Source organism: Primulina eburnea, chromosome 2 (genome assembly GCF_022965805.1).
Source record: "Primulina eburnea isolate SZY01 chromosome 2, ASM2296580v1, whole genome shotgun sequence".
In the NCBI taxonomy this organism is placed as follows: domain Eukaryota; kingdom Viridiplantae; phylum Streptophyta; class Magnoliopsida; order Lamiales; family Gesneriaceae; genus Primulina; species Primulina eburnea.
The window spans coordinates 47,338,389-47,351,362 of NC_133102.1; the positions used below are offsets into that span (position 1 = coordinate 47,338,389).

The 12,974-nt window shown below is 35.5% G+C and overlaps 2 protein-coding genes across 2 annotated transcripts; both read left to right on the forward strand.

Moving 5' to 3' along the window:
- Positions 1-2,250: 2,250 nt before the first annotated feature.
- LOC140823893 (uncharacterized) lies at positions 2,251-4,704 on the forward strand. The gene is made up of 2 exons (XM_073185463.1): positions 2,251-2,499; positions 4,430-4,704. Exons 1-2 carry the CDS (start codon positions 2,414-2,416, stop codon positions 4,533-4,535), a joined length of 192 nt encoding a protein of 63 aa, XP_073041564.1. The 5' UTR covers positions 2,251-2,413; the 3' UTR covers positions 4,536-4,704.
- Positions 4,705-5,873: 1,169 nt separating this feature from the next.
- LOC140823891 (probable magnesium transporter NIPA4) lies at positions 5,874-12,351 on the forward strand. Its single transcript, XM_073185461.1, has 9 exons — positions 5,874-6,477; positions 8,296-8,352; positions 10,048-10,138; positions 10,213-10,373; positions 10,476-10,603; positions 10,704-10,841; positions 11,083-11,175; positions 11,436-11,541; positions 11,896-12,351. The coding sequence occupies exons 1-9, from the start codon at positions 6,303-6,305 to the stop codon at positions 12,000-12,002; spliced, it is 1,056 nt and encodes a 351-aa protein (XP_073041562.1). The 5' UTR covers positions 5,874-6,302; the 3' UTR covers positions 12,003-12,351.
- Positions 12,352-12,974: the final 623 nt, after the last annotated feature.

The following is a 12,974-nucleotide window of genomic DNA, read 5'->3' on the forward strand; positions in this document are numbered from 1 at the left end:
GTGCATAAGGATGATTCCTCAAACTTTTCCTTTTATGCTTCTGTGGTTTACTTCCAATAATTGTTGGAAGATCATTTTCCTTACAACACAAAGGAGTCCTTTTGTTAATACCCCTTAGTCGTTTGTAATTCTTTTGTAATGCTGCCATGTGACACCATTCTGCCAATTTTCCTTTGAGGAAAGAGGCTCTTCTTGCCAATGTATCTGGATTACCAGGTACGTATTCCCTTATGAGCATTTCTCTCCAAGGACTTGGCATTTTTGCGAAGAAAAGCTGCATAGCTACATCTTCTTCGACTCCTGAATTCCATCTATATTTGGTGAATAACATAATGTATTCATCTACCAAACATATATCATGTAATTCAAGACTATACAGAGCTTGAGTATATTTTTTCTTCTTCTCTGTATCTTGACTGTTGAAATAGTCTACCCCTATAAAGTGTGCTTTGAATAGGGTAGCCATCTTTCCAGCGATCTCACTAAGAGATTCCCCAATTAGGACTGACTCTTTCATGTCTGCTGAAGTCATGTCCCAAGCAATTTTTACTGATCCCATAAGACTCATTTCCAAAAGTTTAATGAATCCTTCTTTGTTGAGATCAAGTGTTCCTGCTGCAATCCTCATAGCAGATGTCCAATCGTCTATGAGATCTTCTCTGTTTTTGAAGTCCAATACATCAAGGTTAAGCATAACCCCGTAAGGATGTATAGGATCTAAAACAGTTTTCCCATAGGGTGTTTGGTGCAAAGGAATTTGAATTTTCCTTGCCCTTGTTCCCGCTGGGTGTGATCCTCCACCAGTATGGAAATCAGTCTGAGATTCTCTCATATTTACATTATGAGATCCCATACTTTCCCTTGGTGGTTCCTGAGAAGATGACCAGGTTATTGCAGGTGATGTTTCACCTACTGCTGTATTCATCTTTAGATCTACTACTTTGAGATTTGTGAAAGATTCCGCAAGCTCTTGTAGATCCTCCAGACCAATCCTTTCTAAAGTTGTCATCAGATCAATTTCTTTTCTGAGACAGACTTAATTAGATTGATCATCTTTTCTTCTTCAGTTAAGGGTTTTGGCACCACTCTGGCCTTCCTTTGTTGATGTAACAAAGATTCGGTACCAAAGGATGGTGGTAACCAGCCTCCTGAAGTTCTTCTACTAGAACTTGGTTGTTGTTCTAGTTTCTGTATTCTTGTTTGAATATCCTTTAAGATCTCAAGAATTTCTTCTTGTTTCTCTAGGACCTTTTCAATCCTTTGAGGTACATAATATAGCATATTGCCATAATTTTGTACCGTTTTCTGTATTTCTCTAAGATCCAGAGAGAGCTTAGAGGAGTCTAGTACTATCTCCAGAAATTTATTATTCTGAATCATAAATTTTTACCTGAGGGTGCTGTTGCTTCCCTTCGTAGATCTTCTGTCTATAAAGATCCATTGTTCTCTGAAGAATTTCTTCTGAGTAGATTTTGAAGTATGTTTTTACGGTTCTGTAAACCTTGTAAACGCATACCTTTCGTTCTGAGTTCAGTGAAGCAGATACTTCGCTGTAATTCTTGTTTTAATTGAATTATTTCCAGGGAAATAAGTTCTATTTCGAACTGGATGGTAGTCCTTGGCATATTTAACAGATCATTGAAGATCTGGTCTTTTCGGCCTGTAAGAGTCTACCTTTTGTGTATGCAAGGTTTTGCAAACACTGCTGTCTTTCATCAGGAGATAAATTTCCTGATTCAATGAGTTGTTTCAGATGCTTTATAGAACATCTGAATAGCTCTATTCGGAAACTAATGTTTCTGGAATAGAGATTGAAATGATTTCGGGGATACCTAAATCCTTTCATTTCTTGATATATGACATATACCGTCATATGTCTGATGTTTCCATCAGATCTATACCATAACTTGGTGGTCATCATTGGAACATACCTTTGTTCTCCTGTTTCTGATATCTAACAATAGTTAGATAAACTTGTGTATATTCCAAAATATTGGAATAGTTCTTGTAAATTATTCTTCTCGAACTAAAGTTCGGATTCATAATTTTTTCGAAATTCTCCTTCTCATACATTTAGTTACTAGTAATAAAAAATTTTGTGTTTGAAATAAATTAACCATGCTCTGATACCATTTAAAAGGAGGTTTATATTAAGGCAATTAATTAAGATTTTTAAAATTGAAAGGGAGGTTACTTATCAAAATGAATTTTGGGGAGGGTCAAACTTTTAATTGAATTTTCTATGAAGTCTATATACCTAAATATCCCGGTTTACTTGTGCTAGGTGTCTGTCTGAAGTCTGAACGATATCCAAAGAAATTGAGACCGATTTCTATATAAATTCTCAAATTCAATCCACGTAACATTCGAATCATCGAGAATTTGATCAGGCGACGATCCATTGCAGAGAAAAATGGCGCAGCCTAGTAAAGAGCCATGTAAGAAACAAGCTTGCGATATTCAAGCTTGCCTAACCAAGAACAATTTCCTCTCTCAGAGGTGACCTTTTTTCATATTGTTTGATTTGTTTTTGTTTCCTTGATATTTTTGGTAAATTATAATTCATTCGTGTTATTTGGTATTTTCGAAGGTTAATTTGCGTATTTTCTTAGAAAGTTAATTCTACAGATTGGAGTGTTGTTTTGTGATGAATTATTAATGGTGTTGTTCTTTAATCTAGTTCTGGAATGCAATTGGAACAGTTATTGAATTTGAATAGGAAAGGGTCAACATACTAAAGTTTAATTATTTAACCTTGTGATATTTGTGAATCCAAAATACATCACCCTCAACAAGATCATGATATTAACACTTGAATAGAAATTAGAACAGGCTCTTGTTTCCTTGAATATATTCTACCTATATTACGTTTTCACAGTTGACTAAATGCCATCAGTAATCTCACATGTTTCGGTTGATTTTCACCACTTCTGTGTCTCCTTGCTGTGTCCATTCTGAGTTATACTTATGGATGGAAATCAGTAAAGATCTTTCTTTTTTAGAATGTCCATGTGATGAATACATAGAGTGAAAAATATAGGAGATAATCATGGGGCTGCCATTCATATAGAGAGATAAGTTCTTTCAAGCTTCAACTTCAAGGATGGTGGCCTGAATTGAAACTTTGAGTTACAGTTTAGCTTCAAAGAAGATGTCCGCTTTGGAATTGTTAGGTGTGATGTTCTCTTTAAATAGTGAGTATTTAAACAACGAAAGTCGCCTCCTTTTCCGGCTGCTGTGATATTTGCAAGTAACCGAAAGCGCTCTAAGAAAATAGATGCTTATCACCCTGTGATTTGAATATGTTGCTAGAAACCTCTTATTTTCCCCACGATGTGCCTGCACACATTTTTACGGCTGTTGTCTCACTTTCACACCTAATTAGTCTTATTAAAATTTGAAATTGTATAAATATACATGTGACTCTGGGAGATCGTATCTCATCATTTTCAATTTTTTTTCTCATTTATTGGTATGTACTTAAAAGAAGAAATTGACTTTCAAATTTTGAAAGAAAGTACATTTAAATCATTAGATATTTTTAACGGGTCGAATTTAATAAATAAATACAAAATATTATTACGCGAACAAAATCATTGAGAGCAAGGGGTTTTGGCAACATAATCAGAATAACATGAGTTTTTATGTCTATATTTTTTTCTCGTGGAATTTGATACTTTCAAATAAAACAAGGGGCTCAAATGCATTTTGCCCATTCTTTGATCATATAGTGTGGTTTCTAAGTTGGGATCGTGCCATCTCTTATTTTTGTGGATAATGTTTTAAAAATACTTGGGCGTATGGTGACGACTTCTCTTAATTCAACTACATGATGTTTTGTGGTTTCTATGCCAAAATTTTACCTTAATTTAGTCAACAAGTTCTCTTTCTTTATGGAAACAATATAAGAAAACATTTCGCTCCTTGCAGTATGTGTAGAATAGAGCTAACTTTGGCAAACTCCGACTTAGGATAACTTGGTGTAATTGGGTGTACTGAAAAATTATGCATCTGTTACAATCAATGTGCACGCTGTTCAGAAATTCAACTAGATACTTGAACTTTTATATTTTCGTTCCCTGTTGTCAACCACCATATTCTCCTCTACCCTGTGTCCCTGTCCAGTTGATATGTTCCCCTGATGTTTATCGGTGTATGTTTTTTGTTCTTAAAAACATGTCATTTTAGGTTATATCTCTAACTATAAGAGAGAATTTTGTATCCCCTCGAACAAATGTACTTCAATCTTATATCATGTGGAGGGACATTCTGGAATCTCCTGTCATTCATGGTTGTAGTTATCCATCATTTTTCTATGAACTTTTTGTGGAACTAAACCTTAACCTTTTCCTATCTCCATACTTTCACGCATACATATATGGCTAGTTTTTGTTTTGAATCTTGTCTTGATTCATTTCTTCTGGTGTAGATGTGTTAGAGTGATTCAGTTACTGCAATCTTGCTGCGAGCAATGCGACTATAAATCAACACATTGCGCTTCTGTATCCACTCTTCTAAAGCAAATAAACAAGTGAAGCCTCGTGAATTCTTGTTCGCCCTTTTTCTAGCTAGAAATGGTGCCAACATTGACTTGATTTTTTGTTAACATGCAATCTTGTCTGTCCTGAAATTTTTGTAACTCCAAGTGGTATATATTTTGTTGTAGAGAAATCACAACTAGAGCGTGGCGGACTGATTTAATTTTGACGGTGGTCTCGAACATAAGCTTGTTGAGTAGAAAGAATGATGCAAGTCAAAATTTTAATATCTTTAGATGCTCTCTATTTTTTTTTTAAAAATACCAATTCTTCGTCAATTTCTTTTATATTTTTATATTTCATTTTTAATGGCTTTTCTTATATATATATATGTTTGTTTCACATATCTGTTTGTTTCGGGTTACTTGTACCAATTCACAAAATTTATCATTCTTAAAATTATAAAAAAATATATTAAAACAAATAAAAAGAAATATATGTTATATAGATATTTATCATATATAAAGAATATTAACAATACATGCAACACATGTTTTGGTGTATTAGATTATAGCATTGTCAGACAGGATAGCGAGACGGATCAGCTCGCATCTCCATGCAACCCATCGTTAGTAGGCCGTAGGCGTGATGGTCCATCTTCATTTTTGTGGATTGAAAAATTATCAATTCATCTATTTTATATTGGTGTCTATTTATTTATGTATTAGATATTAGACAAGTTGGACTATCTCATATTTTGATGTTCATAAAATTGTCGACCTAGTTCACTTGTTTATTTTCACGTGGTCAGTCGGCCTTGCAGCTCTACTAGACTACCAGTGTCTCGTCGGTGAAACCTTCATCTTTTTATGTATTTTTTTTAAGTTTGAATTCATCTCTATAGTTAATAAAAAATGATAGGAAAAATAATATTTTTTCCATTGATGTCTTTAATTTCTTGATGCTATTTTTTTTTGGTTTTATAGTTGATAGTAGGTTTAGACATCGCAAAATATCTTAACTGTCATTGATGCCAATAATTTTTTTATATTTTTTTGGAACTCAAAAATTATATATTAGTTCTGAATCTGAAAAAAGTAATATTCAAAAATCATATATTAGTATCATATTTTTAATATTTTGTATCTATTTTAATTCTAAAAGAATAGATGTTGCCGATTTTTGAGTAATTTACCTAAGAGAATCATAATATCTTGTGTTATTTTTAAAGAATTGGTGTATTGAATTTTATTATATTTTAGATCATACAAATTAAATAAGAATGAAATAAATCAGGCTGTTTTTTTTTTACCATTATTACAAGAAAAGGAATAAAGTGTTGGTAAATAATTAGTTGAAAATCATTTATGATTATAATTATTATATGACACGCGTGTAGATTTATTTTTCTTTATTATTGGCAATGAGCCTCTCGATCCCCCGAACCGATCACTCTTTTCTTTTGTTTCCAATCTAAAAATCATCCTTAGCGCAAAAATCCAATTTGTTCCCGATTCCCATTTGCTTTTCAGCGACTGACAGTCAACCATATTCCCAGTCTTTGCCTCTGCTACCACCGCTCCCTGAAAGAATTAGATCTTCTGAGCAGAAATCCAAATTGGAAACGTCGCTGGTTTCTTACACCAATCTTGCAAATTTTAATTCAAGATTTCTCGGACCCAGTAAGATTTTTTACTGGGTTTCATGTGGAAGCTTGTTGAAAACCATTTTGGCAGTGGTGTATGAGGAGCTCGTGATCGTTACGATTTCTGGGATTTTGTATTTCTATTTTCTTTATTTTATTGTTGTTGTCTGATTTTGAATATGGCCGCATTGGATACGGGAGCGGCTGACGCAATGTCGGATGCATACAAGGGGATGTCCTCTGACAATATAAAGGGGTTGGTACTAGGTTTATCTTCCAGTTTCTTCATTGGAGCTAGCTTCATTGTCAAGAAGAAGGGATTAAAGAAAGCGGGTGCTTCTGGCGTCAGGGCTGGTAAGTGGTCCAACTTATTCAAGTTTGTGTTTTTAGCTTTGTACTATGTGCAACATAATTCGATCCTTTTGAAATTGTTGAAAATTGAGTTGGTTTAGTGTTTTGATGTCTGGTTTTGAGATTCTGAATTGATTTGTCTGAGTTTTGAGTTTTGCGATTGCGCAAGTCTTCATCCGAGCTTGTACTTGTCGATATTTGATGTATGACACACATTCTTAGCTTTCTGTCAAACTAAAATAACCTCGACCAGCTCGATAATAAGTTTAGGATATCATTAGATTTGGAGATTTAACGAACTAATTTTAAATATTGTTTTCATTGTTATATCTGGCAACTGCTTCAGTGTATTAAAGTTTTTTGCTTTATATAAAATAATTACAATGGTTTCAATTTTTTTATACTTCTATATCCCTTTTTTGATGAAACTGTTATATAATAACTGACAATTAATAATCAGTATTGCTGAGAATGGCTTGTCATCCTAAACTATATATATAAGCAAACAATTTATTACACCACATTGTTGGCGAGATCACTTCAAACCGATTTGAAACACTAAAACGTTTCTGTTGATGTAGTATCCTAAAATTTAAACGGTGTGAGGTTTTTTATGCACATGAAGATTTTCATATATTTACAGACCTATAGTAGTTTAGATATCACAACATCTAGTGTAAGAAGGCAACCGGCTTGCATGTCTACGCGTCTCAACCAAATGGATTAAATGTGTCTATCAAAATTAGATGGACAAAGTCAAGATAAGTCAAGGTGCATGTAGGTTTCAGGGCGCAGGCGCGCCGAGGCGCACAGGGCTCTGGACTAGCGCAAGCGCAAGGGAGCGTGCATTACCGAGCAAGCGCACGTTTTAAATTTAAAAAAAAATTTATCAGATAATATATAAAATATGAAATAATGAAGTTAAATGTCACACAAAGCTCAATATTGATAGTTCTAATAAAAGTACTTGATAAATTCATCATCCACTGTCGTGCGTGTTGGAGTAATTTGCAGTTTGCAAGCTTTGTCGTTATTTAATTGTTAACTGGTGCTGGTTTGTGTGGGGTCGGCCTTTAACTTTAGTATACTAAAAAAACAAAAGTAATTTTAAGTAATATTACAAAGGGTGCCTAGCGCGCTGAGAGCCTAAAGTGAGCCAGGCGCGTCGCCTGGGCTCCTTTGTAAATTGTTGAGCTGGATGCAGGCGAACCCGCGCCTGTGGCGCTTCCCTCAGGCAGAGGCGCTCAAAATTGCATGTTATACATCAAATGTTGTTCAAGAACATGCTCAGATACCAAATAGCTCACGATTGCTAAACTCGAGATCTAACAATTAATACAATCTCAAAATTGCAGAAGCAATCCCTACCATCCAACTTCCTCCTGGCTACTTTCTTACCCAAGAAACTTCGATTCAGCGTCTCAGAACCATACATCAAACCACAATTCCAACTTGATTTCTAGCAGTTTCAAAAATTTGAGGTTATGTTGCACATAGTACAGGCTGAAAAAACAAATGTGCCCTTGATTACTTCAAAGTAATGAGCTGAAATTTATTTATGAGAAACAGTAACTGCTATAGTTAGTGATGAGTCGTGGCTGAAATTTTCTGCATCAGGCATTTTCCGTTACCTTTACTTAGGGCTTGCAATTGTTTATCGAAACTTGAAGGTGCATAAGGAATTTGTAATACTGCTGTTTTTGGTGGTTCTTTTTGTAAATGATATCCATATTTACTAGTTAATTGCTTTTGGTCGAATAGGCTAGGTTTCCCTTTCAGAATCTTGACAATAGTTTCCTCTTACTGTCTTTTTTCCAACAGGAGTTGGTGGATATTCATATCTATTCGAGCCACTCTGGTGGGTAGGCATGATAACAAGTGAGTCACTCATTTCTATTTCTGTCTTTATATCGAGTGTAAATTAGTTCATGAGAAGTTATTTTATTGAACAACATAATCACTTTAGCATTAACTCCCTGTAAGCGAAAAAGGAAGCTAGAAATATTTTATGATGGATCTGATATGTAGAGAATTTTTTTACTTGCAATATCTTTGTTTGCTTTGCTTAATTTACTTGGGAGAAGGTGAATATTTGCACCTTATTTGATTAAGACACCAGTTTATCAAGTGGTCTTTCTGTGTGTATTATTCATGGTTCTTAGTTAAAATGTTTCAGATACAGAGCAATAGACCAGCTGTTACTGCTGTGACGTGGGGAGAAACGGCTGTGACTTAGCTCAAAATCTTTTTCAAGTCTCACATTATCTTTTTAGACTTTATAGATGGGAGAGTGGTCTTGACGAAGTCCTTCTGAGATAAGACTAGTTGATCCTGTGCTTGTGATAATGTTGAGGATTAGGGTAAATGTTAAAAAGGGCTGAAAGTATTTACTGTGTGATCTAGGGGAATCATGTACGTGTAGGTAAATCATTACGAGACTTGTTTTGCCTGAAAATAAGCTGGTTTGTTTTGGATCTTTTGGTTGGAGATGAATCATGAAGGGGAATAGATGATTTTTGTATCCAAGTGAACGAGATTTGTGTTAAAGTTGTTGAGTGGGGAACCTTTTCCAGGATGTGTGGTTTTGCAGGTTTATTAGTTCTTAATTCAGATGTCGGATTTTCTCTACTGGCACTGTAACCCTTTTTGGTGATTTCAAATTCTGCTTGTTCCAATGCAGGTATCTTGGGGCGGATGGGTTCCTTATTTGGTTGAATGTTGCTATAGAAACTATTTAATAGGAAACATTTTGTAGGGTGATGATGCTGTAATGTTAGAGCACTGCTTATTTTTTAGACTCTTAACGAGATTTCGGTGAAAATGTTTTCTATGTTGGATGTCTTTTAGATCCTCATTGACCAATGCCATTCTATCATGTGGTTTTTATGAGCATCAGTACTTATTTATGTACATAATTACATTTAAGGTTTTCCTTTGCAACTAATATTACAGGCAAAAGCTTTGGTTGGTGTTAGTTTAGCAGCCTAGGATTCTTTACAGAAAGCAAAGACATCAATTTTGAATTTAGTTTTTCGTTATCAAACAGTTATGTGGCAGAATGCCATTGTATCTTATACGTGGTTTTCAGAGCAAGGATTACTGGCCTGCTCTTGTGTCGTTCAAAGTGATTCGTCTGTATCTTCCTGTTCGGATGGCACTGAATAGATTCTTTAGAGCAACAAACAGCATGTAAATCGGTTAATATAATGTGCAGTTATGACAAAAAATCCGACTAAATCTTATCTCGCTTCTTGTTAACAAAATCGGTGAATGCTTGATGACAGATGCAGGCAGCAATGTTCCTCAATTTACTTCAAACTTCTAAACAATAGGGCATGTGGCTAAAGCTAGCTGAATGGCCTTGTGTTGTGCCTGTGTTAGCTCTCCTGATTCTGATCATATCAATTAGTTTTCTCCTGCTGCTCTGCCCTCTTGTATATGTTCCTATGTTAGCCGAGAATTTTCTTCTAGCTATTCTAACCACCATGTAAACTTTCAAATCTATTGTTGCTTTGGAAATCATTCTTCGTTCTTAAACTGATTTTTTTGTTTCTTTGTGCGCTTTCTGATCAGTGATTGTGGGAGAAATTGCAAATTTTGCAGCTTATGCATTTGCACCAGCAATTCTGGTTACTCCACTTGGTGCACTCAGCATTATCATCAGGTATGTTACCGTACCATAGACCATACAAATGTTTTACTTTGATTGGATTACTGATTACTGTGGGTATGTTGCAGTGCTGTACTTGCACATTTTATTTTAAGGGAGAAGCTACATATTTTTGGTATTCTTGGATGCGCTTTATGTGTTGTGGGTTCCACCACAATTGTGCTACATGCTCCACAAGAACGTGAGATCGAATCTGTAAAAGAGGTGTGGGATCTCGCGAGTGAGCCAGGTTACTAAGTTTTGTGATACATTTTCAATCATTTGGTTTGTTGTACTGCAGAATTATTTTCTGGGTATGCAGTAGCATAAACAATTCTTTTTTTGTGTGCAGCATTTCTATTTTATGCAGCGTTAGTGATCGCCGTTGTCCTCATTCTAATATTCCAGTATATCCCACAATATGGCCAGACACATATCTTGTTTTACATTGGTGTTTGTTCACTGGTTGGTTCCTTGTCGGTAGGTGTCGTTAATGTTATCTTCATCTTAAGAAATGGATATAGTTGTTTTTTTCGTTTTTTATTCTTTTTTATGTTGAAATTACGAGAATGCTCCACAGGTCATGAGTGTGAAAGCACTTGGAATTGCATTGAAGCTGACTTTATCAGGAACGAATCAGCTAATATATCCCCAGACATGGACCTTTGCCATGGTTGTGACTATTTGTGTACTTACGCAAATGAATTATCTAAATAAGGTAAAGATTTGTCGTATCCGTTGGATTTGTTGTATGATCAGCGTTTTAACTTCTGCTTGAAGATTATTTAGCTTTTCAGGAAAGAAATTTGATGAATTCTTGATGAAATTATCTTCTCTATTCAATTATACTTAAAACTTCTTTTATTCTTAAACTGAATCTCTTTTCTGCCAAAGGTTAGTTCTGTTTTTAACACCTTGCCATGTTCAATTTTCTTATGTTTGGCAGTTCTTGTTTTCAGGCTCTAGACACATTCAACACAGCCGTAGTTTCACCCATTTACTATGTTATGTTCACATCCTTCACTATATTGGCAAGTGTGATCATGTTCAAGGTAAACTTTCTGCTACTGGGATCACAGTATCTTTATTTATTTTTATTTATTTCCTGAATATTTGACATGTAAGTAGAACTATAAATTGGTGGAACAAAATTGAATCAGGATGTTAAAAAGCTTTCTTTTGCTGATGTTTAGGCAAACATGAAAAATTGTGCATTCAGGGGCTGAAGTTCCCGATCGACTGGCAGCCTTTTCAAAATTTTTTGTATTTAATTTTGTGGCATTTGAATTAAAAGGTTCTGTTCGTTTTGTAGGACTGGGATAGGCAAAATCCCACACAGATTGTTACAGAACTATGCGGGTTCGTGACTATTCTTTCGGGAACATTTCTTCTTCACAAAACAAAAGACATAGCTGATGGTATGCGCTTAACTCCTTGTTACTTTATCGTTGTTGATTCATGTAAGTCAGAACAAAAATGAATTGATGGGACTGAATAGTGGTGCATATAACTTGAGCTCAAGTAGGTCACGAGCACCTAAGCTTGAATCATATTGATTTATACGAGCTTGACTCGAACAATGACCCACCAGTAGTTTGAGTTCAGTCAAAACTGAGCTTTAATTAAAGCTTAGACTGAACAATGAACTATTCACTAGCGAACTTGACTCAAATGCACCCCCGAGGAATAAACCAGGGTCCAAGTACAAGATCAACATGATTCCAAATTTCGTACATATTTTGTTATTTGTCGAACGATGGCATTAAATTTAGGTTCCATGTCTATGGCAGTGCGACTTCCTAAGCATGCTGATGAAGAGGATGGTTATGTCCAAGAAGGTATCCCTCTAAGACGACAGGAATCGTCACGAACATCGTGAAAACTGAAACAACGCCTCTGCGGTTGTACTTTAATCAGATACTCGTTGTCCCTAGTGTGGTATTTTCCATAGCAAGGAGGACTGGGTTTTGTTTTCCTCGCCTTATCATCAGATCTTGCGACTCCTAGTCCCTGGGGGTGAGCAAAGAGGCGATAAAGTGACGAAATTGCTTCAGTTTTAGCTCGCCATCGCCATCACCATCACCATCACCATTGCTATCGCTCTTGTATAATGAAAGAATGCCTTGTAGTTTGATGAAACCACACAACTATCTGGCAGTAATCGATCCTTTTTAACTTCTACCTCAACATTATTGACTGAGAATTCTTCTAATAATTCAATATTACTAGCCCATCCATGTATTCGTCAATTGCCCAAGAATCTGGAACATGGGTGTTCATACTTGTCAAATTGGGCCAGGCCCGTCGGGTTAGCCCGCCCCGTCATAAAAATTAAACGGGTTGGGTTGATAAAATAGCAGCCCGTTTGGAGGCGGGCCAAACGGGCTCAGCCCGTTTGGGTTGCGGGTCAAGACGGGGCGGGCCTAAACGGGACGGGCTGGCCCGCCAAATCAAGATAGAGTTTGTCCTTTTGATTTTATTGTACCATATGCCCACATGCCACATGTCCATTGCTTGGAGCATTCTCGGCCCACAGGGAAAATGGACCAGAACTGCTTATTTTGTTTGATTTCTTCCTACCCGAATAATAATTTTTTAAAAAATATCCAACTTCATACAATTGATTTTTTAATGAACAGACTAATCAGAAGTTCAAAAACACAAACTTTTTTTTTTTTGGGTTAAAAAAGAAATTCACTTGCAGAAAAGTCAAAGTAAGATAAATGAGACTTGTATTTTTTTTTTTTTTTTGATAATGACTGATGTATTTTTCTTGATCCACTGATTTGGAAAACGGGAGTCAATAAAAATACACAACTTAGAAGTTAGAAATTTGGTTGATTTATGTGGT

Excerpts from the sequence above, each read along its gene's own strand:
- LOC140823891 (XM_073185461.1), top strand. The coding sequence starts at position 6,303 with ATGGCCGCATTGGATACGGGAGCGGCTGACGCAATGTCGGATGCATAC. Across the intron at positions 6,478-8,295 it reads TGCTTCTGGCGTCAGGGCTG|GAGTTGGTGGATATTCATAT; the intron begins GTAAGTGGTCCA and ends TTTTTCCAACAG. Across the intron at positions 10,842-11,082 it reads AAATGAATTATCTAAATAAG|GCTCTAGACACATTCAACAC; the intron begins GTAAAGATTTGT and ends TCTTGTTTTCAG.
- LOC140823893 (XM_073185463.1), top strand. The coding sequence starts at position 2,414 with ATGGCGCAGCCTAGTAAAGAGCCATGTAAGAAACAAGCTTGCGATATT. Across the intron at positions 2,500-4,429 it reads AACAATTTCCTCTCTCAGAG|ATGTGTTAGAGTGATTCAGT; the intron begins GTGACCTTTTTT and ends CTTCTGGTGTAG.